Source organism: Nothobranchius furzeri, chromosome 12 (assembly GCF_043380555.1).
Source record: "Nothobranchius furzeri strain GRZ-AD chromosome 12, NfurGRZ-RIMD1, whole genome shotgun sequence".
In the NCBI taxonomy this organism is placed as follows: domain Eukaryota; kingdom Metazoa; phylum Chordata; class Actinopteri; order Cyprinodontiformes; family Nothobranchiidae; genus Nothobranchius; species Nothobranchius furzeri.
The window spans coordinates 26,667,896-26,694,293 of NC_091752.1; the positions used below are offsets into that span (position 1 = coordinate 26,667,896).

Below are 26,398 nucleotides of genomic sequence, written 5' to 3' on the forward strand. Positions count from 1 at the left end.
AAACTGCAGGAAGTCTCGGCTGCAGGTCTACATCAGGCTGGATGGCTACTATGGAAACCAGCAGGGCGGTGATTTGGCAAGCACTGAATGTTGTGTGCTAAACCAATTAAAAGTGAATCAACTGAACTTTGTAGTTTTTTCGGACTTTAAAGTGGAATTCACTCGCAGATAGCAAGCTTACATTGAAACAATATAGATTTTTCATCTGAATCATCAGAATGGTTGGCATTGAAATGTTGATGAAACTAGATGTTGAAGAATGTTGCAAAACCAATTAATCCTGACAGAAACAGCATGATATTGTAAAAATTTCTCTCAGTTGAAATATAAGTGAAAATGTATTGATCTGTAGTTGTGTTGAAATTTCGAAGTTGTTTTAATATTTAGGTTAATTGAAATACAATTGTAAAGGCATTGGTTTATGGTTAATTAATCAATATTGTTTCAATATTAAATTTAGGTGCAAAATGATGTTGGTTCAATGTTTTAACATTGACGATGCAATGTGGATTCTACATTGTTTCAAAGTAAGCTTGCTAGCTGTTTTTAGCAGTGAACCTACATAAAGGGAGGAGAAATTAATCTCGTCTATAAATATAAGAACCTGCAGATCTTGTTGAAAGAAAATCTGACAGTGATTGCTTTGTTTGATGTTGTGACACTTTAAGTGGTTGAGGATGCCTTCATCCCTTTATATTCAACCAAACAATCAATCACTTTATTAAAGACACAATAAGGTCCATAGCAGATAATAAAAACCTAAATAAGTTAAAAAAAATGCTAGCGCTGTTACAGAATAACATAAAGGTTAATAGGCCAACAATTCCACATTTAGGGAGCCTAAGTCTCCTCCCTTTCCGGTCATAGATCCCCGGAAGAACGAAAAAACTAATGCAAACCAAAAGGGCTAAAAGAGATATTTCCTAATCTGCTTTGTCTTAGGCCCTGGATCGCACACATGGCGTGCTGCAATTTAAATGGAAACTAATGATGGGTGTTTCGACCACGCCACTCACGTACTTTGAGATTTATCATCTTATACAACTTCGTAATTAGCATGACTACATATTAGATGTCAGCAAGTTGCATATATGGCATCACTACATAATCTCTTCTCCTCTAGCGTAGCTTCTACTTACCAAATGGCCAGACTTATGGTGGTTTTTTAAAGTTCCCGAAACTTACAGCCATTTTCCCTTTGTTTTTCTCCGTGTCTGGTTTCGTATAATTATTCGATTGCGAATAAATAATTTGAGCGCATTTGTAGTCCTGGACTTATTTTCACACAAAACCTAAAATAATTATTTCATAGTTAAAGGTTTGCTTTTATTTATTTTTTATATATATAATTAACTAAAAAACAAATTAGCTTATTCATTTTATTAATAATTTTCTTTATTTCAACTATAATATTTTCAATAAGGATACAATTACTGAGGAATATGGGAAAGATGTGATTTACCTTTTATCAGTTTTAGCTATATTTTATCTGTTTTATCTACTTGGAGTAATTTTATTGTTTTTTGAACTATTATTCATTAAAAGGGTTTTCATTATTTGGACCCAAAAAAAGAAATATCGTCTCTCGTGAATCTTTTTGGACCTAGTTAAATTTATTAGACTTGCTGATCACCTAAGCACTCCTTCTTAAGGGGAATTTTGGTTTAGGATAACGAATCTTCATACTATTAGAAAAGCCCGGACCCTGGTCGTGTCTTACGAGTGGAGACAGCATCGCTTGAAGCTGGTGTACAGGGCTTACAGCGATATCTTAAGTTACCCTCGGTTCCCTGACTAGTGGGATCCAGATCCAGGACAGCGTGGAGATTTGTCCTTGGCCAGCCATTCCTCTGGATTCAGTCCTGAGAGGTAAGCCCAGAGAGTAAAACCCATTTTTGAGTTTGGTATTACTTCTCGCGCATTGGCAAGGGGCTTGAGAGTTGAACATTTTGATGCCAACCTGTCGAACCACAAATAAATACAATAATGGGTAATGCGACCATCATTTCTCTGACTTTTGCGCTAAATTTAAAAGAGGAACTTACTAAGTTAATAAATAAATAAAGGGTACTAATAATCATGTCCATAAAGTAATCTAAAGTGTGTATTTTCAAGATGCTATATAAATACAGGCCATTTACTCTTTTTTTTAAGTCACAACGGCAAGGATGGATCCTCTTAATTTTAATACAGGCGTGGTGACAAAAGAGCTTGTGAATAAAAACTCAAGTTAAATCAGATCAAACATCTTCAGCAACAAATTATAAGAAATAACATTCTCATTTGGATAAAGTCCTAATTTGTATGGAATCAACAACCCCCTCAGCTGCCCTTGTCTGCTAGGTGCTGGCCATTGGAGGATGTGTTTCCACAATCATTGAAGCACGCGATGTCCGGGCTGATCGCTGGACTCCGCTAAAGATCAAAACGTCATCTCATTATTATTTTTCTCATGCTCTGGATTAATTGGTGTACATGTTTACTGCATTGGTGGCTATGAAACACAGCAGTTAAACAGGGTTTGCAGATACAGTTCCATAACACTCACCTGGACAGAGGTGGAACATGTACTCTCGCCACATGAATGTTACCATACCATACCAATATTTTTCTCATGCTCTGGATTAATTGGTGTACATGTTTACTGCATTGGTGGCTATGAAACACAGCAGTTAAACAGGGTTTGCAGATACAGTTCCATAACACTCACCTGGACAGAGGTGGAACATGTACTCTCGCCACATGAATGTTACCATACCATACCAAGTTTATTGATAAAGCACATTTAAAAACAGCATGACAGCTGACCAAAGTGCTGTACAGTAGTAAAAAGAAAACCCCAAGATAAAAACAAGATAAAGATCATAAAAGAGATAAAAAGGATAACCTAAAAATTTAAAGGAAACATACTAGAGTAAAAACAAAGTCACAGTAAAAACATAATGCTAAAAGGTTAGCACATTTCAACAGGGAAGATTCTCAAACAATAAAAGCTTGGTCATTGATCAAAAGCTAAATAATAGAAGTAGGCCGTCAGACTTGAATCGACCCAGTTCTGGGGCCTGTCGAACACTAAGGGGGAGAGTATTCCAAAGTTTAGGAGCAGCGAATGCAAAGGCCCGCTCCCCACGAGATTTGTACTTCATTTTGGGGATGCACAAAAGCAAGTGATCTGCTGATCTCAGGGTTCTGGGTGGAACATAAAGCGTGAGCAGTTCTGACAGATGAGCAGGCGCTTGACGATTCAGGATGTTGTAAACAAAGGATAAGACCTTAAACTGGATACGATATTTAACTGGCAGCCAATGCAAGCGTGCAAGGACAGGTGAAATGTGACAGCGTCTAGAGGTGTTTGTCAGGAATCTAGCTGCTGCATTCTGCACTCTCTGAAGACGCTCAATTGCTGAGACACGGACACCAATAAGGACTGAGTTGGCATAGTCCAAACGTGAGGTGACGAAGGAGTGAACGACAGACTCCAGATGTGGTCGTTTGACTATTGACTTTAAACATCAGATGCGACGTAGTTGAAAGAAACAAGACCTGACTGTAGCGTTAATTTCTCATTGACTGATCAGAGTCAAGTTTCACTCCCAGACTGGTTACACAAGTTTTCAAATTTAACAAGGAGCATGATTTGAATTGACTGGATTAAAAAGAATGGCGTCGGTCTTGTTTTCGTTGGGAATTAGTCCCCGACAACGACCAATGACTCAAGAGCTTTAATGTACGCCCACCTAACAGGTGGGCCCTGGTCCTATAAATAGGTATGAGGACCAAGGATTGTCTCCTTTTAGTTCTTCAACTAGACCTGACTGCAACTGAGCTATCTTCAACCATCTCTCTACAACCATGACGAGCGAAGCAATCCAACTGTGCCAGTCCTGCAACGCGGCATACATTATGCCCGGCGACCTCCATGCCAGCTGAGACATCTGCCTTGAGCCTAGACATGCCGGCCTCGCCCTTACACCCCAGACGGCCTGCCAGTTCTGGCACCTCCTGCCGGCAGCCGAGAAACTCTGGAGCGTGGATTATTTCACCGCCATCTTCGAGGGCTCTGAGGGCGGGTTCGCGGCGCCCAACACCGTCCCACTGGAGGAGGCCATGGACTTTTTTGACGACGGTCTGGAACCAGCTGGACCTGCGCTAGCTAGCTGCTGTGACACAGAGCAGCTTAGCTGCGCGGGATCCTCACACTTGTACTCGGAGGCTGCGGACCTTCAGGCTCCCAAACGGGTCCCGAACCCACACCTCCAGGACACCCACACACCGCTCCCTCCCATCCGAGCGTTGCTCCAGGAGCTGCCCGCCATCATCTTGGCAGTGGTGAGCTTCAAAGGACTAATGGCTCCCGCTCCAGCTCCCACTCCCGCCCCTGCTAAATTGGACGACTTGGCGGGCAGGTTTGGCGCGAAACCGACTCGCTGCCCTGACCCAGTGTTCCCGCAGTTCCCGGCAGCCATGGAGTACTGGAACGGCTCCAGAGTCGAGCCCACCCAGCTCAGGGCTCCTGTGTCCTCCTACACGTCTATCACTAAGGTGGAGAACCTCACCAAGCATGGCTTCCCGGCGGTTCTGCCCTTGGAGGCTGACTTGGCTTCCCTGCTCGGACCCAAGTTTAAAATGATGGATAGGCGAGCGGTTCCCGCTTCCAGGAACGACCAGCAGCTGGCACGGTTTGCTGACCGTTCTCACCAGTGCGCTGCGCAGATTGGCGCGGCCTCGAACAATGTGGTGCTACTCGCCTATGGCATCTCCAAGGCAGCGGAGACGTGTGACCTGCCTGAGGTATCCAAGGACCTCATCTGCAAGTCAGCTTATGCCATTTTGAACTTAAGTGCCGCCAACCTGGTCTGCACAGCTCGCATCTCCGCCTGGCAGACCCTCATCCACCGGCTCCTGTGGCTCAGAGCTCTTCCATCCATCCCGGAGCAGCTCCACAAGGAGATGCTGGAGGGCCCAATCAACTCGGACGTGCTGTTTGGGTCCAACTTCAGAGATGCCGTCGAGAGGGCTCAGAGGTCGGCTGACCTCTCAGCTACTGTGCACAGCCTGGTCCGACTCCGGCCCGGTCACCAGCACCGTGCCTCAACCAGATCCTGGGAAGACCACCGGGGTGCAAAGAGACGCTGCGCTGCCCGATCCAGCTCCAGACCAACGCAGGGTCAGCTGCCGGCGGCGGACCCAGAACCTCCGGTTCGCCAGCCACCGGCGCAGCACTCCAGACCAACCAGACCGCTTGCCCCGACCTGGACTTGGCAGTCTCAGGACGTCCGCAAGAAGAATCCAAGGAAATGACTCCTTGGGGGAAATGTGTGTGTTTTTGATTGTGATTATTTGTGTTTTGAAATAAAACATTTAAATCACTTAAAGAGCATCCTGTCACAACCTTGTACAGATGGTTCGAACGTACCGTCTGCTGTTCTCTCACACATGTTTCCCACACCAAGCACAACCTCTCCCCTCACACACCTGTCACGGGCAAGGGTAGAGTCGCTACCAATCCCCTCCACCGCCTTCTCGGCGCGAGAGCGGGGGTCAACCAGCGGTGAGGACTTTGTCATTACGCGGCGGCTCAGAGAGCTCAGCGAAAGCGTGCTCTGCCTCCGAACGGCGCCTTCTCCCTGCTGTGACTGCTGCAAATCTGCACAATGACGATTTGGTACATTCATTACAACCACCAAAACGGGCTGTCATCTATGATCACCGCCCGTCTACACGAGCTTCGGAGCTTTTCCCACGCTCGCGCACTGGGGTTCCTCCGCATGCGCCTGACGCGCGGCAGCGCTCTCCGTACTCGCCGGCACCGCACAAACGACCTTGTCCATTTGTGAGGGAACCGGCGTCGACTGAGACACAACTCCGCGACCGGCCCTTTCCCAGCCGGCCCCCCATGGGTCGCTCCCGATATTCCTTCGGGTCAAGCGACAAAGGTAGGGGCCCGGACCTCGATTTTGGATGCGTTGCAGGCCCAGGCGCCGTGCACGCGCCCACGACTGGAGCCGCGTGTGCCACATGACCAAGTGGATTTGGGACATAATTCGCAGTGGCCACAGGCTGCAGTTTCAGTCCCTCCCACCCCCGTTCTCAGGAATTGTGGAGACGACACTGACGTCAGCCCCTCACGCTGCCGCCCTCGGGGCGGAGTTGAGGGAACTCCTGTCAAAGGAGGCCATCTCCGAGGCTCTGCCAGGGGGGAACACAGGTTTCTACTCCTGTTATTTCCTGGTTCCGAAGAAAAATGGTGGCTGCAGACCAGTCAAATTTGATGCAGAAACATTGTTTCAGTGACAAGTTATAGGGCGCAATCATTTTTTGGCAGGCTGAAAATGGCATATTATGGGTATTAATGGTCCTTTAAAAGGTTTTCAACAGTTTGAGATATAATGTGTCACATATAACCCTTTTGGATGATACCCAACAAGTTTGATGCAGAAATATTGTTTCAGTGACAAGATATAGGCCACAATCACTTTTTGGCAGCTTGAAAATTGCCCATTGTCAGTTTTATTGTCCCCTTAAAGGTTATTCAGCAGTTCTAATGGACTGTTTGTGATATAATAGGTAGGTGATATAATATAACGGTTCTGAATGACATCCACCAAGTTTGAAGCAGAAATAGTATTTCAGTGACAAGTTATAGTCCACAATCACTTTTTGGCAGGTCGAAAATGTCATATTATGGGTATTAATGTTCCTTTAAAAGTTATCCAGCAGTCCTTGGAGACTGTTTGAGATATGATGTGTCACATAAAACCACTTGATACCAGTCAAGTTTGATGCAGAAACATTGTTTCAGTGACAAGTTATAGGCAGCAATCACTTTTTGGCAGGTTGGAAATTGCATATTATCAGTTTTATTTTTCCCTTAAAGATTATCCAGCAGTTATACGTTATATCAGTTGCACAGAAGTAGCTAGCAACGCAAGTAATCCAGGCGCTGCAGCTTTAAGCAGCTGCGCGCGCTCCCGCGGACGGCAATCAGTTTCTGGCAGACGATCACTTTTGGGCACAACACCAGCTGCTGCGGTTCTCGTGAGACGTAGGCTGCTTCCTCGTTCACATCCGAGTTCGCAAACTAATAAAATACCGAAAAATTCAATAAAAGTTTAACTACATTTTGTGAAAGTAACCAGCAACAGAGCTAAATATAACATCTGCGTGAGTCATTGTGGCAAGCCATTTTATCATTTAATCAACAACACGTCCTTATAATTCCTATTTTACATAGCAACTATATCATAATCCTTGTCCAGATCATATACTAGTCCTAATTAAAAATAAAGATATAAACTGCAAATTTTTACTAATAGAAATACAATGCCTAAAATGTATTTGTTCATCAAGTATAAGTATTATTTGTTTTTCTAAATTAATGGGTCTGCAGATTTTCATAGTCCAAGTAGGTCTGCTCCATAGTGAAGCCAGAGAACACTGCTGGTCCAGCGACTAGTGGTCTCTATGTTAAGAGTCTGTTGCTCACGCACCGGTTACAGAAAAGAGCAGACCCTCTCAGAGCAGCAGCAACCTTGCTTATTAAAAGCATCAGGGTTATTTAATTCCCTGCCGGATACCAGGCCCTCGAGGCTCAGAATTGTATAGCCCTGGGCTAAATGATCGCTCTGTAGTTTTTAGACCTTATCAAAAACAACAAATTTACTTTATTCATCAAACTATCTTGATTGATCTTATATACCAAACGGTGCAATTTGTTTTTCAAGAAATTTCAAACACTTTCCATACCTTGAAAATGCATTTTTAATTATTTTAAGCGCCTGTACAAACCCTGGCCTAGGCTATGCAACCTACATAAAGGGAAAAGAAATTCATCTCATTTGTAAATATAGTTAAGAAGCAGCAGGTCTCACTCAAAGAAAAATGATTGCCTTGTCTGATGTTGTGACACTTCAAGTGGTTGAGGATGACCTCATCCCTTTATATTACTGTTGTCTTCAAACATACAGCAATAACCATTATCACATGGTGATAACTTACTTCTTGTCACGCAATGAAAAAGTGGAAAGTGAATAAAGTCGAAATCTCAAAGTCAACATAACTAATGATGTTTAAAATAAAGACAAATTTCAGAGAGTGTGGTAAGCAGTTTCATTATTAATTCATAATAAAACAGCAGACAAAAGTATAAATTATCTTAATTAGCCCGCCCTTTCAGGTGGCATAACAAACTACAAAAACCCAACACTGATCATTTAAGTCTCTGTGTGTAGTTTTGCTGTTCGCATTAACTCGACCATGTCTTGGTGATTCTCAGATGACTCAGGTGGTCCGTGATGTACTTGTGCTCAGGGAAATTTGAGAAGTTGGACTCCTTGATCTTCAACCAGTTTTGGGCTCTGCGCTCAGCGGCGTGGCAGTACTCTTGCTCGGGGGTCATGTACGGCCGGCTGATCCAGTATTCATTCTCTGCCTCACGCTCCAAATGCTTCAGCATGTTGCGTTTCATCTGCCACGTGATTGGCCGAAAACGCCGATACTTGCCGATCCACTGCTTCCCTGGAGTACCTTTCCGCAGAAGAGTGAGGGTGAGGAACATGGTGGCGAATAAGATCTGAAACTAGAGAAATTGTTCACATTTAATCAGTGACTTGTGGGAAATATTGAAACATAGAACTTTCAAACCAAAAACTGTGACATTTTTTTTTACTTAACTAAGAATAATTAATTTGTATAATAGGAGAGCAAAGGCTGAAAAGGCAACAACAAACACCCATTTACTACCAAACCAATTTTGCACAAATATTGTGACAATTAAAAACAAACTGAAGGACAAAATAAATTTGTATTTATGTTCTAAAACATCCTTCAATGCCTGCAGGATTAATCTTAAATCAATGCTTTCAGGTTTTATTATGCAATTTGGTTTATGTTTTCTCTGCCCAGAGCTGCACAGAACTACCAAACTACCAAGACTAGCAATAGCTGTAAGTTTGTAAAAATCTATAGGAAAATGTTTTGTTTAGCCAAAAGCATCTTTTTGTAGCCTAGTGAACTAGACCAAATTCTTGCTTTGCAAAGCAGCCCCTAGCAGCATTCTGGCTGGCCAATCACAGCTCTCTATAGGGGTTTCAAACACATAGAGCACTGTGATTGGTCCATAATGGTGGGCCAATCATAGCGCTCTATCTATTAGTACATATCAAATTTTCTTACATCCCTAGATCTGAATATTTTCAATGTAAATAAATAAAAACAGCACAGGTTAAAAATAAACATTTAGGGTTAAACTGAATCCAAAGGAGTGTATAGAAGAGAAGACAGGTATATTTGATCCTGTTTGCGTGTGCCTATCACGAGTCGAGCTGCAGCATGGGCGCTCCATTGGGAAAAAGAATATTTTCACAACAGCATTTAAGTAAAATGTGCCATCAAAAATAACACCCATATTTCTGGAAATTTATTTTTGTTGCAATTTTCCAAAAAAAATACCTGTAATCAGAGCTGTGGGACAAACAAATATGTAAAGCATTGACTCAGGTGTGTTGGAGCAAAAACATAAAATAAAAATTAAAATAAAAAATAAACTAAAGAAATGAAAGATAGTGGCTCTCAAGGACTACTAATGGACACTAATGGGTTAGTTATATAAGTTGCACATAAAGATGCAGTTATGTAAAGCAAAACTTATGTATGTGTAATATTTGTAAGTAAATAAAGGAACAAGTACAGGGTTCCCACTCTTTTCTTGAAATTATTTTCCAGGACTTTTCCAGGACATTTTCAAGACTTTTTTCAGTGTACAAGTCAAGTTATCATAACTACGGTTTGCCGATATCCCGATATATTTAGAAACATATATGATATTGTACCTACCCACACCGTTATTTTGACAATATAGTTGTGGAAAGATTTTTGTCTATCACAATCCCACCTGCTTTCCTCTACTTACAATGCAACACAACTAAAACAGAAGTTATTCTCTACTTTAGTTCATACCAGAGATGTGACATTGTGGCATCATCAAGTCATCTCCATGTCATGTTTTTGTTCTGCTCAGCAACTGAACCAGGTTAATTCACTGTGCTGATTGAAATCGTCATCATCTTCCTCCGCTTATCCGGGTCCGGGTCGCGGGGGCAGCATCCCAACTAGGGAGCACCAGACCGTCCTCTCCCCGGCCACCTCCACCAGCTCCTCCGGCAGGACCCCAAGGCATTCCCGGACCAGATTGGAGACGTAACCTCTCCAACGTGTCCTGGGTCGACCCGGGGGCCTCCTGCCGGCAGGACAAGCCCGAAACTCCTCCCCAGGGAGGCGTCCAGGAGGCATCCTGACCAGATGCCCAAACCACCTCAACTGACTCCTTTCGATCCGGAGGCGCAGCAGTTCTACTCCGAGTCCCTCCCGAATGTACGAGCTCCTCACCCTATCTCTAAGGCTGAGCCCGGCCACTCTACGGAGGAAACTCATTTCGGCCACTTGTATCCGCGATCTCGTTCTTTCGTTTATTACCCAAAGCTCATGACCATAGGTGAGGATTGGGACATAGATTGACCGGTAAATCGAGAGCCTGGCTTTCTGGCTCAGCTCCCTCTTCACCACGACAGATCGGCTCAACGTCCGCATCACTGCAGATGCTGAACCAATCCGCCTGTCAATCTCCCGATCCCTCCTACCCTGACTTGTGAACAAAACCCCAAGATACTTAAACTCCTCCACTTGAGGTAGGACCTCTCTCCCGACCTGGAGTTGGCAAGCCACCCTTTTCCGGTCGAGAACCATGGTCTCAGATTTGGAGGTGCTGATCCTCATCCCAGCCGCTTCACACTCGGCCGCGAACCTACCCAGCAAGAGCTGAAGGTCAGAGCTGGATAAAGCTAGGAGGACCACATCATCCGCAAAAAGCAAAGACAAGATTCTCCTGCCACCAAACTCGACACACTCCACACCACGGCTGCGCCTAGAAATTCTGTCCATAAAGGTAATGAACAGAACCGGTGACAAAGGGCAGCCCTGGCGGAGTCCAACCCTCACCGGGAACAGGTCCAACTTACTACCAGCTATGTGGACCAAACTTACGCTCCTCTGGTAAAGGGACTGAATGGTCCTTAACAGTAAGCCACCCACCCCATACTCCTGGAGCGTCCCCCACAGAGAGCCCCTGGGGACACGGTCATAAGCCTTCTCCAAATCCACAAAACATATGTGGATTGGTTGGGCAAACTCCCATGCCCCCTCCATCACCCTTGCAAGGGTATAGAGCTGGACCACAGTTCCACGGCCAGGACGAAAACCACACTGCTCCTCCTCAATCTAAGATTCAACTATCAATCAGACCCTCCTCTCCAGTACCTTGGAGTAGACTTTTCCAGGGAGGCTTAGGAGTGTGATCCCCCTATAGTTGGAACACACCCTCTAGGGATGCAAGCAATTAATCGATTATCAATTAATTGTCGATAAGAAATTACTCGATTAAATTAATTGCAATTAATTGCGTTTTAAACATGTAATTCCCCGCCAGTCCGCGTGGGGGCGCGCTTGACACCAGACGTACTTGACGCACATGCGGGATCACAAGAGAGGAAGGCTCCGACGACGACAACAACAGAGGAGAAAGAGTACGCAGAGGATGAGGAGGACAAAACGGAGTGCAGTATGGAGCCACTTCACGCTGGTCAATGACAACGATGCCAAATGCACAATATGTGGAAGTATTCTGAAGTACAACAAATCTACAACTTCGTTGAACTACCACCTAAGTACGTCACATTCAGCCGTGCTACAAACTGCGAGTGGCACTCAGCCTACAATCGCCATGGCATTGGGAAGAAGGGTATGTGACTCCACAAAAGCAGAGGGCATTACCCAGCGAATATGTAACATGGTTACTACAGACATGCTGCCGATAAATATCGTTGAAGGACAGGGATTTCAAGAACTGATAAAATACGTTGAGCCAGGGTACAATATCCCTTCTAGAACAACTATAACCACTCGCTTGGAAGCAAGTTATGCGAAGAAGAAGACCGAATTGAGAACGCAACTTGCAACTGCGAATGTGGCCCTCACGACAGACTGTTGGACTTCCTTGACTACGGAAAGCTACATCACAGTGACATGCCACTACATTGAACCGGACTGGCGGGTAAAGTCAGCAGTCCTACTCACAGAGAGTATAACGGTGAGGCATACGGCAGACAATTTAGCCGACAAGCTAAACCAGGCTGTGGAAACATGGGGACTCACGGGGCGTGTAGTTGCATGTGTGCACGACAATGCACGGAATATCGTCTCAGCAAACAGTCCCACACGAGTCAACTGGCACTCAGTTCCATGTTTCGCCCACACGCTGCAGTTGGCCATTAACGACGGATTCACCACCTACATTAACCGAGTCATTATAGCTGCTAGCAGACTCGTGCAACACTTCAATCATAGTAGCCTAGCAAACATAGCGCTCAAAGCTAAACAACAACAAATGCAGCTGCCGTCTCATAAACTCATCCAATCCTGCAAAACCAGGTGGAATTCAGTCAGTGAAATGTTTAACAGACTAACGGAGCAGAGGTGGGCCGTGTCTGCTGTACTGTCTGACCGCACAGTAACCAAACTCTCAGATGCGAGGACGCTGGAATTGAGAGATGAATTCTGGCAGTTGATGGAGGATGTGGCGCCAGTGCTGGAAACACTCAAGTGTGCAACGACCGTCATGTCTGCTGAGACTGAGGTGTCCGTATCAGACACGTATCCCATCACCTTCAGCCTGATCAACGTGCATCTCAAGACAGACGAGGAAGACACCAGCAAAGTGGGGGAATTCAAATCCAGAGTGTGCACTTCACTGAGTGAAAGGATGAAGGTAAGTTAAAAGTTAAATTTAATGATTGCAGATATTTTTTAACTGTATGCATTGCATACAAAGCACATTGTTTGACAATGGTAGTTTTTAACTCCAATCTGATCTAATAATTAAGATCAGGCAATAAATAAACACCTAATCAATTTAAAAAAATTAAAAACAAACATTTAGGCAAGGCATATAGCACACTTACAGCACAATAACAGCAGTTATTCAAGGTGCTTTAAATTATTAAATTTGCAAAAAAGAAAAACAATTTGACAGCAATATAAAAACGGCAGACAAGGCAAAGAAAAAAGTACGATATTAGCTTGTTGCAGCAAGTTGAAAAGAAACTAAATGATGAATGATGTGCTATGACATAATTCAAAAGCAATTCTAAAAAGTTGAGTTTTGATTTAAGGCAGCTCAGTATTTCAGCAGCTTTACAATATTCAGGGTGTGAAGAGGCACTTTAGATATAATTATTTGTTTTCTTCACAGATTGCTTCTGATGACCTGATGTCAACACCACCAATGATAGCAACCATGCTGGATCCTAGGCACAAGCACCTGGGATTTCTGACCCCACCAAGGAGGGTTACAGCTCATGCCAAACTGCTTGAAGTTCTGGCTGAGACTGAAGCAGAAGCCGAATGCAAGAGCGCCACGTCAGCAGATGCGATTGGAGGCCAGCAGGAGTTGGTCGGGGGCCGGGCGGTGCCAGTCCAGGCAGCTGGACTTCAGAGACGCAGTGCGTATGCTTTGCTCATGGGTGAAAACTATACCACCAGGAGCACCGATGATGTAGAAAAAGAGGTGGACAGCTTTCTGAAGGATCCGCCACCACTCCTTGATTCCAGTCCCACAACATGGTGGAAAGTCAATGAAGGAAGGTTTCCAAGGCTGGCAAACCTGGCACGAAAGTACTTGGCCATACCAGGCACATCAGTCCCTTCTGAGCGAGTATTCTCAGCAGCTGGCCTAACTGTTAACAGGCTGCGCACACGACTTACACCTGACCATGTGGATTTGCTGATATTCTTGAACAAAAATAGATAAGTCTGTCTATGCTATGAGAAGCACTAGGGATGTTTTGGTTGTTTGTTTTATGAAGACTGTCATCAGGGAGCCTATATTAAGTTAACTAGAGCTACAGTTTTGGTTTACCAATGTAATTGTGATATTGTCACATTTCCCAGTTAAAAAGGGATTATAAATACTGCTGATGGTGCTGATGGTCCACATCCGACACCTTATTTGCTTAACAGAATTTATTTTATTATTCTTCATAGAGACAGTGCACTATGTTAAAGTAGCCTATATTCTATTTTTCTTTTCAGGAATGCTGCTGCTATTTATGTTCCAATGTCGCAGTCGCAGATGAGAAGCACAAATGTATTTTCATTTCAAGTAGCTGCTACCAAAAGTTATTCCCTGCCGTCAACCTGATCCCAGAATAAATCTTTGATTAAGGAATATTATTTGCATTTTTTCTTTATATCATATAGAAGATGGCATTTTATGTTGCATATATAGTAGATGGAACCTATTCAGAGGTTAATTCAATTTTTCAGAAAAATCGCTGCTTATCAATTAATCAATCATCGATCGATAAGATGAAACAACTATCGATTAATGAATTACTCGATAATTTGCATCCCTAACACCCTCAGGTCACCCTTCTAAAAGATGGGGACCACCACCCCAGTCTGCCACTCCACAGGAACTGCCCCTGATTACCACGCAATGTTGCAGAGACGTGTCAACCACGACAGCCCTACAACATCCATAGCCTTGAGATACCCAGGACGAATCTCATCCACCCCTGGGCCTCTGCCGCTGTGTAGTTGTTTGACTACCTCAGCAACTTCTGCCCCTGAGATTGGACAGTCCATCTCCAGGTCTCCTGGCTCTGTTTCCTCCTCGGAATGCGCGTAGGAGGGATTGAGGAGCTCCTCTAAGTATTCCTTCCACCGTCCGACTATAGCCCCAGTTGACGTCAGCAGCTCCCCATCCCCACTGTAAACAGTGTGAGCGAGTTGCTGCCTTCCTCTCCTGAGGCGCCAGACAGTTTGCCAGAACCTCTTTGGAGCCGATCGATAGTCTTTCTCCATGGCCTCACCAAACTCCTCCCACGCCCGAGATTTTGCCTTGGCAACTGCCACTGCTGCACCCCGCTTGGATATCCGGAACCTGTCTGCTGTCTCCGGAGACCCACAGACCAGCCACGCCTTGTAGACCTCCTTCTTCAGCCTGACGGCTCCCCGAACCTCTGGTGTCCACCAGCGGGTACGGGGGTTGCCACCATGACTGGCACCGGCCACCTTGCGACCACAGCTAACAGCAGCCGCCTCAACAATCGCAGAGTGGAACAAGGCCCACTCGGAGTCAATGTCCCCCACTGCTCTCAGGACGTGGTCAAAGCTCTGCCGGAGGTGGGAGTTGAAGACCGTCTTGACAGGTTCTTCTGCCAGGCGTTCCCAGCAGACACTCACTATGCGTATGGGTCTGCCAGGTCTATGTAGCATCTTCCCCTGCCATCTGATCAAACTCACCACCAGGTGGTGATCAGTTGACAGCTCCGCTCCTCTCTTCACTCGGGTGTCCAAAACATACGGCCGTAGGTCAGATAATACGACTACAAAGTCTATCATCGACCTGCGACCTAGGCTGCCCTGGTACCAAGTGTACTGATGGGTATCCTTATGTTCGAACATGGTGTTCATTATGGCCAAACTGCGGCTTGCACAGAAGTCCAATAATGAAACACCACTCGAGTTCAGATCAGGCGGGCCGTTCCTTCCAATCACACCCCTCCAGGTCATGCTGTCATTGCCCACGTGAGCATTGAAGTACCCCAGCAGGACAATGGAGTCCCCTGATGGAGCACTATCTAGCACTTTTCCCAGGGACTCCAAAAAGGGTGGGTACTCTGAACTGATATTTAGCCCATAAGCGCAAACAACAGTCAGGACCCGTTCCCCGACCCGAAGGTGCAGGGAAGCTACCCTCTCGTCCCCCGGGGTAAACCCCAACACACAGGCAGAGTGTCTTGGGGCTAGCAAAAAGCCAGTTTTGAAAAGTTTTGAATCTGCACCGTCTTCCTGACATCACACTCTCCTGCCTATAAAGGACACAAAGACATATTTTGAAAGATTGTTACTGTTTATTCAATAAATTAGGCCTACTTTTCAAACCTTAGCTCTTTCATATCTTTCATATTCTATGTATTATACTTACTGTACACACCACATTACACTTTACTGCTTATTTCACATAGTTGGATGTTAAACTGCATTTTGTTGTTCCAGTATTGGTCATTTTAGGTTAGTCCAGTCATCCAGAAACAAGATTCAGGATAGATGACTAGGCTAATATCTCCCGCTAACACCACAGACATATTGGACCTGAAAAATATTTTTTTCTACCTCAGAGATAAGTACTTGTAGTTGTTTGCTACTTTTTTAGTCTGGACTGTACGTAGCATTACTATGATAAATATATAGTTACCACTTAAAATCATTCTAGTTATTAATTTAGCCGTGTTGAATTCAATTTAATTACGTTAACAACTTTGTTCAAACGACCATGCCAGTCTTCAGTTCTCACTGCCCCCTGCTGCGGTCTGTGTAGCTAGCTAAAAACAGTATGAACAGCTGAGGCTCTGTCCTCTGAGCACATACTTAGTATTTTTGATAGAATCAAATTCATGACATTTTTCTCATTCACATATTTTTGTTTCTGCTGTCGGACGATAGAACTAGTATGAATTACTGAGTGGAGCGCGGGTCCGGTAGACTACCTGCTTATCCTGAAGCTCTCGTCAGGTTCGCTCGTCTCAATGCAGAGTGAAAAAAACAAAAGCTCTCCGCTGCTCCTTTGTTCACTCGACAGAGAGAAAAACCTCTCACTCTATAAACTGCAATAAAGCAATACTCGTGAACCGAGTCGCTACTTTTGGCCCTTCTTTGGGGAAATAAATCTAGGGGTGAAAAATCTGTAAATCTAGCAAAAAAGACAGTTAGAAAAACAGAAGTGGAACTGGAACTGAAGGGGAATATGCAATCTGATTGGTTGGAAGCATCATGTGGGGCACTGTGCCAGCTAGATGCAGAAATGAAAGGAGAAGCGCTGCAGCCCAATATTGCCCAATAATCCGTTTGTTTATCCACAAGGAGGGAAAATTATTTTCCAGGACAACTCAAAAATTTCCAGGACATTTTGCAATTCCCCCCATTTTCCATGTGTTTTCCATGACTGGAAAATTGGACTATCATTTTCCAGGTTTTCCAGGACGCGTGGGAACCCTGAAGTATCTGAATGTAAATGTGTGAATGAAAAGCAGAATGGTTTTGTGATACTCTTCACCAAACAGCCACATTAAAAATACTACATTCTCATAATGCAAAGTTTAAATAATGTTACAGGCATATTTCCCTTTTTCATCTATTCAGCCTCCCATCCACATACCACAGGGGCTCCCATGTCTAGTCATGATGAATGTCGGAGGACATCTTATGAAAAGGTGAATACATTTAAGGACGTTCTCCCCAGAATGAACGTCAATTCTCAATGGTGCTGTTGTAAATTGAATTTTAGACGTAATTTATTAGCGTACATTAAAAATCACAGATAAGAGCTGGACTTCCGTCCTTATCAGTGATGACACTACGTTTTACTGCAGAGTGCGAACAACCTTTATATCGGCAGGCTTACTGTGGAAAAAGGACAGGAGATAAGATGATGTCCTACAACTCTATCAGTTTACGTTCTAAAAAATAACGCTAAACAAAGCTAGAGATGGAAGGCTTTTTGGGGGGGGCTAACACGAAGTACCTTTGCTAAAACTGCAGCAGGTTAGCTTGATGTTACAGATCAAGGACACCAAATTAATGATTATTATAAACACATTTTTAAAACAATGAAACTGTAAGCAACATTTACGATTTTAGCTCACCTTTTAAATGTATTTAATTCAGTCAAATATGCGATGTAAAGATGAAAAGATGGCCAAAAGCCCAAACAGTGGAAATGTGACCACTTGCTAGTTAGCTAGCTGAGTAGTTCTAGTTGTACTTCCGGGAAATCTACGGTGCACGGGAAGGCTCAAAACCAAATCCCTGGACTCGCCGCCTTCAGGACTCCTCCCCTCAGCAAGAGGCTTTAAAACCACTTGTTTTCAACCCATTTTCTCATATGTTGTTGAGGAACTGTATTTTTTGGGGTAGTAGGAACAGTTTTGAAAATGTTTTCAGCAGCCACATGGACTCTTTTGGCTCTCTTCCTCACCCTGTTACTGCTGTGAGTATTCTGCGCGATCAACTCTTCCGATCAAAATCCATTTTTTCCCTATATTTATCGCAAGCTACTCCCTGAAACTTCAAGTTTGTATTTTTTCTTTTAAAACACAGATATGGAGTCTGGCCTTACAGGTTTTTCAAAAAACTCGGCATACGAGGACCAACACCTCTGCCTTTTATTGGAACAATGCTGAACGTGTTAAAGGTATGCCTAAAAAAGACGATTTATTATGTAATAAATAAATAATTAAATATAACGTGGGTTTTTACTGTACTGGTGGTATCTTGGTTTTAGTTTACTCCCAGTAACACACCCACTGTTTTATATGATCTGCGATTTTCTGTAGGGATTGTTACCCTTTGACCGTGAGTGTCAGGCCAAGTATGGAGATGTCTGGGGGTGAGTCGTTTCATCATGTGGAAAGAAAACGTTTTTAGTGTAATCACTTAATGTACTTTCTTGTTATTGTAAAACATGGTGTTGTATTTTAATTCCCATCATAATGAAACTCATTGTGAACAAATTTGCTCACATTTTACAGAAAAATCGCTTATTTTTAAAAAAGTTTCATATAGTAAGACCCAAATAAACTCTGTTGGAATTAATTAAAGTTTGAAGTTTATTCGTTGCACATGTGATGAAATTAATTCATGATCAGTTGGCCTTTAATCTGATACTTTTAAACGTTTGTTTCTGTCTAGTTTGTTTGATGGACCAACGCCAGTAATGATGGTTACAGACCCTGAGATTATCAAAACTATCCTGGTAAAGGAGTGCTACACCGTGTTTACCAATCGCAGGGTAAGGGATTATATTTTATGAAATTAAAAATATATTCACCTATGTTGTTTTCTCAAACACACGTGTGTCAAGAAAACACAAGATATTTAAAAATTTATAGTAATGGAACACATTTAAAGTTGTAAATACCTACTTTTTAATGTAAGGTCTGACTGGTGTGTTAAAAAACAGGATATCCTGTAGAAAACATCAAGATCAGTTTTTAAGTGCCTAATAGTCAGGTGACTTTCAGCATAATTCTGGAATTTTTTTTACAGAGAGCCTCTTAGGCATTATGAAATATGACAACAGAAACACTCAAAATCTGATGCAACCGTGAGACAACTGGTTTCATAAAAATAATAAAAAACAGGAAATGTGAGTCATGCCTTTCTTAGAAACCGGGAGCTTTGTAATGTAACCCTGTTGAAAGAGCTCATCAGATAAATGATTAGATCTTTCCTGCTCTTTATTTGTAGACAAACAGCGTCATTCTTACTCACATGTTTACATATGTGTCATTAAACTGTGTTTATTCACTAGAAATGATGGGAAAGCGAGTTAAATAGGTTTTCAGAGGTATATAGTTTTAATTTACCATGCCGTATTTATGAATGGAAATTTTTCATTCATATATCTAAAACATACATTCTTATAACAATGATTCCTATGATGAGTTCTGTGCATCTGTACATTTGAATGTAAATGTTATGTTGTTGGAACATACCGTTAGTACATAATCGGAACAGTTGCAGACCGTTTGTCTGGTTGCAGGATGTTTTTGGATCGGGTGGACCTTTGGATGATGCAATCACAGTCGTCAAAGATGAAAGGTGGAAACGAATTCGCAGCACGATTTCTCCGTGCTTCACCAGCGGGAGACTCAAACAGGTTAGCATCTCGTGTCTGAAGCATTCTGTACTTTGCCTTCCTTTAACAGTTACTTTGTCACTTTATGCCTTCAGTGAATAATAACATATTCTCAATGAAAGTTTCAGTCTTCTTCTCTTGAAGGTTTTTCCCTTCATCGCTCGCTATGCAGACCGACTTGTTGAAAAAGTCGAACAAATGAATTTGGAGGAGCCAATAGATGTCAAACAGTATGTTGTTAATTGTTAGTAATTAAGTTTAATTTAAAAACAATGTCACCGTGCTAGCCTGTGAGTGTTTGGTTTTTGTTTTCAGGTTTGTGGCACCATTCAGTTTGGACGTGGTGACCAGCGCTTCTTTCAGCGTGGAGATCGACTCCATCAACCATCCTGATGACCCAGTTAATGCTCACGTACAGAATATGATGAAATTCAGAGTTCTGCCATTTCTTCTCTTAAGTTGGTATTGTGCTCGATTGAGTTCATTTGGTGTCATTAGCTTAGGAATTTAATTTAACTAACTGTGTCTCTTTTTTTAGTGATGTTTCCCTTCAGTCGGCATCTGCTGAAGCTCTTCAAGTTTGAAGTTTTCCCGCGAGTTAGCCTGGACTTCTTCTACAACATCATCAAGAAATTTAAAGACCAACACAAAACGGAGGAATCGGTGAGTTCAGTTATGTTCTAAATGACCATACATACCGTTTCATTTATATAGCGCATTTAAACACAACATGTGAGCTGACCAAAGCGCTGCACAGGAAACAATCACAAAAGGATCATTTAAAAACAGTCAATAAATACAAATATGAACAGCCTAAAAGCTCGGACTGGGTGATATGCCCTCAAATCTATATTGCGATATAATCTGAAGCACGTGCGGTATCGATATATATTGAGTTATATTTTTTCCTCTGTTCATATATGTCAAAATGACATGCTTTTAATTATCCTCATGTGGCAAATATATGCCACTTGAGGCATATAGGCCTCCTCCTCCACCCACTCCATGCTTGCAGTCACTGCCATTCTGTTGTCCCAATGTCAGCAGGGTGCACATCTTAAGCTGTTTTTATAGGACCACCTCTCCAACCAAGACGGGATATAGGGAGGTCGCTGGTTGTCCATCCCCCCCACCCCCACCCCCCACCCCCGCATGTGACGCATTCAGCGTCAGCCTGAAGACAAGTCAGACTGATGAAATGTCTTTTTCCGGACCTTTAGCTTTGATGTGACCTGCTTTTTGTCCCGCTTGACGCCCCGCTCAGCCAGTGTTTTCACCACTCTGTCGAACAGCTGGCTGTCTCTCACCGTCTCCGTAAAAAGGCGACTAATCTGTTCGTCCGCTCGCACGGCCAAAAGCTCCATGGTCTTCGCGTCCGTCCAGCCGGCTTTCCTTCCGGCCGGCATCCGGCACGCAGTATATGTCACTAACGCGACCACCCTCTTTTGTGGGGAGGGGGCCTCCCACAGTCCCTCCAAAGGGATTAGCGGGGCTGACACGCGTTTAGCCGTCAGAGGCGAGGGGCTGATACGTCAATATTACTAACAAGTGAGGCGGAACGAATGCCGCAATATTCGCGCAAGGCCATGCCGGCATGGCGAGTTTATAGACATACCATTGCAGTAATATTACGCCGATATGCCGGCATGGTGTGTCCTATGAAAGCACCTTTAGTGACGTCATGTGTTATCGCAATATCGCGGTATTGCCAAAAACTCTATCATTACCCAATTTTATATCGTTTCTACCTTATATCGTTTATATTGCCCACTCCTACTCATGGGCTTGACACACGGGAGGCAACAAACGACCGCGATCAGCGAAATTTGTCGCTGTCGCTTTTATTACCTGACACATGGGAGGCGACCTGTGGCAGCGGCCAGCGGCAAAGCTGTCTACGCGTTCTGTTCCATGGCGAAATTGAAACTTCCGTTGTTTTGTTTGGCTGTGTCAGGTTGGAGGGAATTAAGGTTATTTAAGCGGTTCAGAGTTAATAAAGTGGTAGATATGATGTTTCACAAGGTGCTGCTAGAGTTATGTGAAATCTTACTTCTGATTTTACTATAGAAAACATAATAATAATCAACTTCTCCTTCATGTTTGCTCGGAGATGTACGGAGCATCCTGTCCGCTCATTGGTCAGTGAATGAAACCTCCATTGATTGGTCCTCGTCCGAGCGACAGCGATGAAAAGTTGAAAATGTTTCAACTTTCTGGGATAGTCAAACATGGTGGTGGGAGGTGCTTTGCTGCTCCTGGACTTGGACCACTTGCTGCAACTGATAAAATCATGATTTCTGGTCTGTAAATCACGATTATCCTGAAGTCACCTTAGGCCAGCTGCTCATGCTGGAAAATCCTCCGACGTGGCTGAATTAAACATATTTAGCAAAGGAGAGTTCTTTCATTGACGGCAGCTTTTACAGACAGTTATTAGACACGTTATTTATTTTTGAGATGATGGCGTTTTTGGAGTAAATCTTTTCAAAACTGTTCTGTATTTACTCAGGTTTTAGAAGTGTGTGTAAACCTTGAATGTTATCTGTTCCTCTTTAGACTCATGGAGACTTCCTGCAGGTGATGGTTCAGAATGAGATCCCAGAAAGTGACATAAAGAACAATCAGGAACAACCAACTAAAGGTGTGCGTTCGTCTCAACATTCCTTTCAGATCTTAGATCACACAACTGTTTTCATCTTTTTTGTGTCACCTTTTATTATTATTAGGGACATTATTAACAGGGTGTGCATGGTGCCACCGGCAGAAAAGAGCATCATTTGTTGATTCAAGCACCATTGTTTGGCGCGTTTACCCTGGTCGTTGTGGCGCTGCTGCTGCTGTACTTCCTAAAGGTTTAACATCAAGAACTGGAAAATCTGTCTTGTTCTTTCTGAGCAGAACTCCGAAACAAATATCCACCATTTAACCGTTATAACCTTTCTCTTTATTACGAGTTGTTTCGTGCGTTTTTCAAGAATGTTTCTCGATAAAAAAGGGTTTATATCACGTTAAAATGAAATTACAAGATACTGATCCTTCATTTGTTTCCCCGCACTGTCAGTAATGCACTTCCATAAGCATAAACCCTAATGTGGAACTTTTACTTCTTGTAGGTTTGACTGAACATGAGATCCTCTCTCAAGCTGTGATGTTCATCTTTGCTGGCTACGAGACCACCAGCACCACCCTGAATTACATCTTTTATAATCTGGCCACAAACCCTGATGCAATGCAGACGCTGCAGGAAGAGATCGATGAAGCTCTTCAGAGAAATGTATCAAAGTTCTTTAAATATCCTATTTCTCCTAAATGTGAGAACATCTTGAGTCTTTTTTTATTTATTTACCGCACTTCTCTCGTTTTCTTCTGCATCTAGACCTGCTGGTCGTACAGCGAGCTGTGTAACCTGAAGTACCTGGACCAGGTTATTTGTGAGTCGTTGCGTTTGATTCCCACCGCACCTCGGCTCGAGAGGGTTTGCAAGAAGACGGTGCAGGTAAACGGGCTCACCATACCTGAGGGAACAATAGTTGGGATTCCGGTTTATCTTTTACACATGGACCCACGCTACTGGAGCGCTCCAGAGCTTTTCAAACCAGAGAGGTAAAGTTCAGGTGCTGTTGAGCCATGCACCTTTTTCTTCCTTTATCGTGACTACATGACTTAACTCTGATTGGTGCAGGTTCGGTAAAGAGCACGAGGAGGAGCTGAACCCGTACGCGTACATGCCATTCGGCCTCGGCCCTCGTAACTGCGTTGGGATGCGCTATGCCATCCTCGTCATCAAGATGATCCTTGTGCGTCTCCTGCAGAGTTACACTTTGGAAACATGCAAAGACACCGTGGTGAGACGAATACCTCGCTGAATTCAGACCGTTCCTGCTGCTGTCGCTGTCCATAACACATTCTTTTATCTGTTCTGCGTTCAGATCCCCCTGGAATTTGACTGGAAGTTTCAACCAACCAAACCTATAAAACTCAAATTTGTTCCCAGAAAATCCTAATCCAAGAGGGTCTAATCCAGTCGTAATCCACCTCTGGATTCTTATGAAGCATACATTTTGGATAATTTTGTATTTAATGTAAGTTTTGTACCCCTTTCCTTACATCTTTTTTAATCACAATTTTTATTTTTCTCATTTTCATGTTTTTTAATCATTTTTTAATCTTTTTTATTTTTGTTCCTGTGAAGCGCCTCGTGGTTTTTATCTTGAGAGCCGTTATCTAAGAGATCATTTTCTTTCTTTCTCACCGCTGATTATGAAATAAATCAAACATGATCGATGTTGATTAATCAGATGTTGTTTATTTACTGTTTGTTTTGTTCCTAATAAGGTTTTTTGATTACCTAAGTAAGAAAAATATTTCATATTTTCATTTCGTGAAGAGGGGTGTCTTTTGCTTTCACTTTCAAGTTCATCTCAAAGAGCTTGAAGTTATTTTTATCTGAACACATGTTTCTACAAACACGCTGCAATAAATCTGATTTTTTTTTACTTTTAGGTAAATTTACACATTTATATATTCAATTTTATTTTATTTACCCATTACTTTTAATGTAAAATGTACATTGTAAGGCTTTTATTGCAATGACTGTAACCCTTTTTTATTCTGGGTTTATACATAATAAACATACTGTTTATAATCACAAAGATAATGTCATTTATGTACTTAAATAAGTACTTACATTATCAAAGTTCCAGTACAGTTTGTCTTATTACTGAAATGTATGAGCTATTTGGGCACAGGCATTGGTGTGTGTGTGCGTGTGTGTGTGCATGTGTGTGTGTGTGTGTGTGTGTGTGTGTGTGTGTGTGTGTGTGTGTGTGTCGGGGGAGCATGGATGACTAAAAGAGATAAAAATAAAAACAGATCAAATAGTCAAGAATAATAGTTACAAGGAATATAGTGATGATGAGATTCATTTGAATCAAAACAAAATAAGAAGCAGAACAAATTGAAATACAAGAAAGAAAATGAAATGATGGATTTAACACTAAAGATAAATTATTAAAATATAAAACAGACTTGGGATAAAATCATCAAAAATGATAAAAGAATAAAGGTTATTCCTCACATAATTTTATTTTACATAATTTTATAGTCAAATTACACCCAGCAGAGGGCGCCAGAGTTACACCTGTGTTTTAGTACCGTTACAGTTTTTCTCCATTGGTTTGACTCATTTCTTGAAACAGAAATTACATTCTCAAACCTCTAAGATCATTTGGCAAAACACTCTTACAGTTTAGCACAACACTATAGCTCACCTGCAAAAGCTCATATCGCTTCCAAAACTGTTCACTCAGGCTTCTATCTAAGTCCCTTTCTCAAACAGTGTCTCCAAAATGGCAAAGATCCTTCTCAATAGCTTTGGCTCATTTCTCAACACAGATCGGACATTCTCATCATTCTTGGTGCTTTTGCCAAAATAAATCTGGATGGTTGATCACAACAACATGGTTTACCTGCAAAAGCTCATATCTCTCCTAAACCGTTCACTCATGTGTCAAAACTAGATTTCTTTCTAATCTGAATGGTCAGTGCCCCCAAAACGCATCGTCCCTTTGGCATTGTGTGAGTACTGCCATACAAAATGTTTAGATGTTTTGTCACTATGGCAGAGGACCAACAATTTACAACCGAAAAGAGTGGCCTCCAAGGTTTGACATCACAGATTGCACTCACACTACCAAGGAAATGATAACCATGTTTTATTCACACGCAAAGAAAGTTTCATACATATGTAAAAACCACACATTCTCAGTCCTCCTCTTCTTCTTTTTCGTCCTCTTCCTTGAGGAAGAACTTCCCCTTGTCCGTTTGCTTGGCCTTGTCTATCCATGTTCAGAGATCGGACTAGCGCTAGTCAAGCTCTATAGATCTGTGTTTGGCAGCACACGATCATGGAAAACACCTGTGTGTGTGACACTCCCCGTTCGTTAGTCTAGTTTCACCTGACTGTCAGTGACTGTCATCAATGTATCAAATATTCAAAGAAATTCATATATGGTATTCATGATATTATGTTCTTGACCAATTCTGACAACTGAACAGACAGTTGTGCAGGCGAGTACTTATACAATGAAATCATGCTGACATGTTTTGGAGAGAATGATCATTAGACTGAGAATCAACTAATCAGTTTAGATATTCATTTGGAAAATGTGCTAAATGAGGGCAAACTAACTGTAGACTACATTAATAATTTGCAAAGATGCACTGAGACAATTGAGACATGCACTAAGGCATTTGCCATTTGATAACATGAATGAGAAATGCCATTCTGTTGTGAACATTAGCCAAGAGGTTTGGAGGTTTGTCCATGTTACTTTGAGAATGTCATTTCTGCCTCTGCATAGCGAGGTCATCAAAATGGAGGAACTCAATGTGCTCTGTGCTTTCCCATGACCTCCCACCCACCTGTGGATACAGTTGGCTGAGCGTCACACAGGCTGCTCCCGCTGTGGAAACCAGATCCTAGCCCCCCCCCCCCCCCCCCCCCCCCCCCCCCCCCACCGGGTCTCATGTTGTGAACTGTGACATTCGTGCTTATATGTTGAGGTGTTTTTTTGCATAGTAGAGCTACTCCCTGCCGGGAGTAACTCTGGTCTGCCTTTTTTTTCCCTCCCCCAACTCTCCTCA

At 42.9% G+C, this 26,398-nt stretch overlaps 3 protein-coding genes across 5 annotated transcripts; 2 read left to right on the forward strand and 1 right to left on the reverse strand.

Moving 5' to 3' along the window:
• Positions 1–8,095: 8,095 nt before the first annotated feature.
• Positions 8,096–17,895, reverse strand: mrpl57 (mitochondrial ribosomal protein L57). Of its 2 annotated transcripts, none has more exons than XM_054750245.2 (2): positions 17,760–17,895; positions 8,096–8,578 (listed from the first exon to the last, which is right to left on the reverse strand). In XM_054750245.2, the coding sequence occupies exon 2, from the start codon at positions 8,555–8,557 to the stop codon at positions 8,246–8,248; it is 312 nt and encodes a 103-aa protein (XP_054606220.1). In that variant the 5' UTR covers positions 8,558–8,578; positions 17,760–17,895; the 3' UTR covers positions 8,096–8,245. The 2 variants fall into 2 exon arrangements, with proteins under 2 accessions (XP_054606220.1, XP_070398075.1); XM_070541974.1 differs by lacking the exon at positions 17,760–17,895 and adding an exon at positions 16,605–16,740.
• LOC139062252 (E3 SUMO-protein ligase ZBED1-like) lies at positions 11,525–14,029 on the forward strand. Its single transcript, XM_070543120.1, has 2 exons — positions 11,525–12,820; positions 13,304–14,029. Exons 1-2 carry the CDS (start codon positions 11,525–11,527, stop codon positions 13,859–13,861), a joined length of 1,854 nt encoding a protein of 617 aa, XP_070399221.1. The 3' UTR covers positions 13,862–14,029.
• Positions 17,896–17,912: 17 nt separating the features above from the next.
• On the forward strand, positions 17,913–24,405 carry LOC107375867 (cytochrome P450 3A27). 2 transcript variants are annotated; one of them, XM_015944675.3, is made up of 13 exons: positions 17,913–18,103; positions 18,214–18,307; positions 18,450–18,502; positions 18,805–18,904; positions 19,658–19,774; positions 19,898–19,983; positions 20,069–20,211; positions 20,292–20,416; positions 22,310–22,394; positions 22,867–23,027; positions 23,130–23,356; positions 23,436–23,598; positions 23,683–24,405. In XM_015944675.3, the coding sequence occupies exons 1-13, from the start codon at positions 18,048–18,050 to the stop codon at positions 23,755–23,757; spliced, it is 1,485 nt and encodes a 494-aa protein (XP_015800161.3). In that variant the 5' UTR covers positions 17,913–18,047; the 3' UTR covers positions 23,758–24,405. The 2 variants fall into 2 exon arrangements, with proteins under 2 accessions (XP_015800161.3, XP_070398074.1); XM_070541973.1 differs by lacking the exon at positions 17,913–18,103 and having other exon boundaries at positions 18,227–18,307; positions 19,882–19,983.
• Positions 24,406–26,398: the final 1,993 nt, after the last annotated feature.

What these genes read in the sequence shown, in the direction of transcription:
- mrpl57 (XM_054750245.2), bottom strand. Translation starts at nt 8,557, where the DNA reads ATGTTCCTCACCCTCACTCTTCTGCGGAAAGGTACTCCAGGGAAGCAG.
- LOC139062252 (XM_070543120.1), top strand. Translation starts at nt 11,525, where the DNA reads ATGCGGGATCACAAGAGAGGAAGGCTCCGACGACGACAACAACAGAGG. An exon ending in CACTGAGTGAAAGGATGAAG is followed by an intron (nt 12,821 to 13,303) that starts GTAAGTTAAAAG and finishes TTTTCTTCACAG; the next exon opens with ATTGCTTCTGATGACCTGAT.
- LOC107375867 (XM_015944675.3), top strand. Translation starts at nt 18,048, where the DNA reads ATGTTTTCAGCAGCCACATGGACTCTTTTGGCTCTCTTCCTCACCCTG. An exon ending in TCTGCCATTTCTTCTCTTAA is followed by an intron (nt 20,212 to 20,291) that starts GTTGGTATTGTG and finishes CTCTTTTTTTAG; the next exon opens with TGATGTTTCCCTTCAGTCGG. An exon ending in ATGAAGCTCTTCAGAGAAAT is followed by an intron (nt 23,028 to 23,129) that starts GTATCAAAGTTC and finishes TTCTGCATCTAG; the next exon opens with ACCTGCTGGTCGTACAGCGA.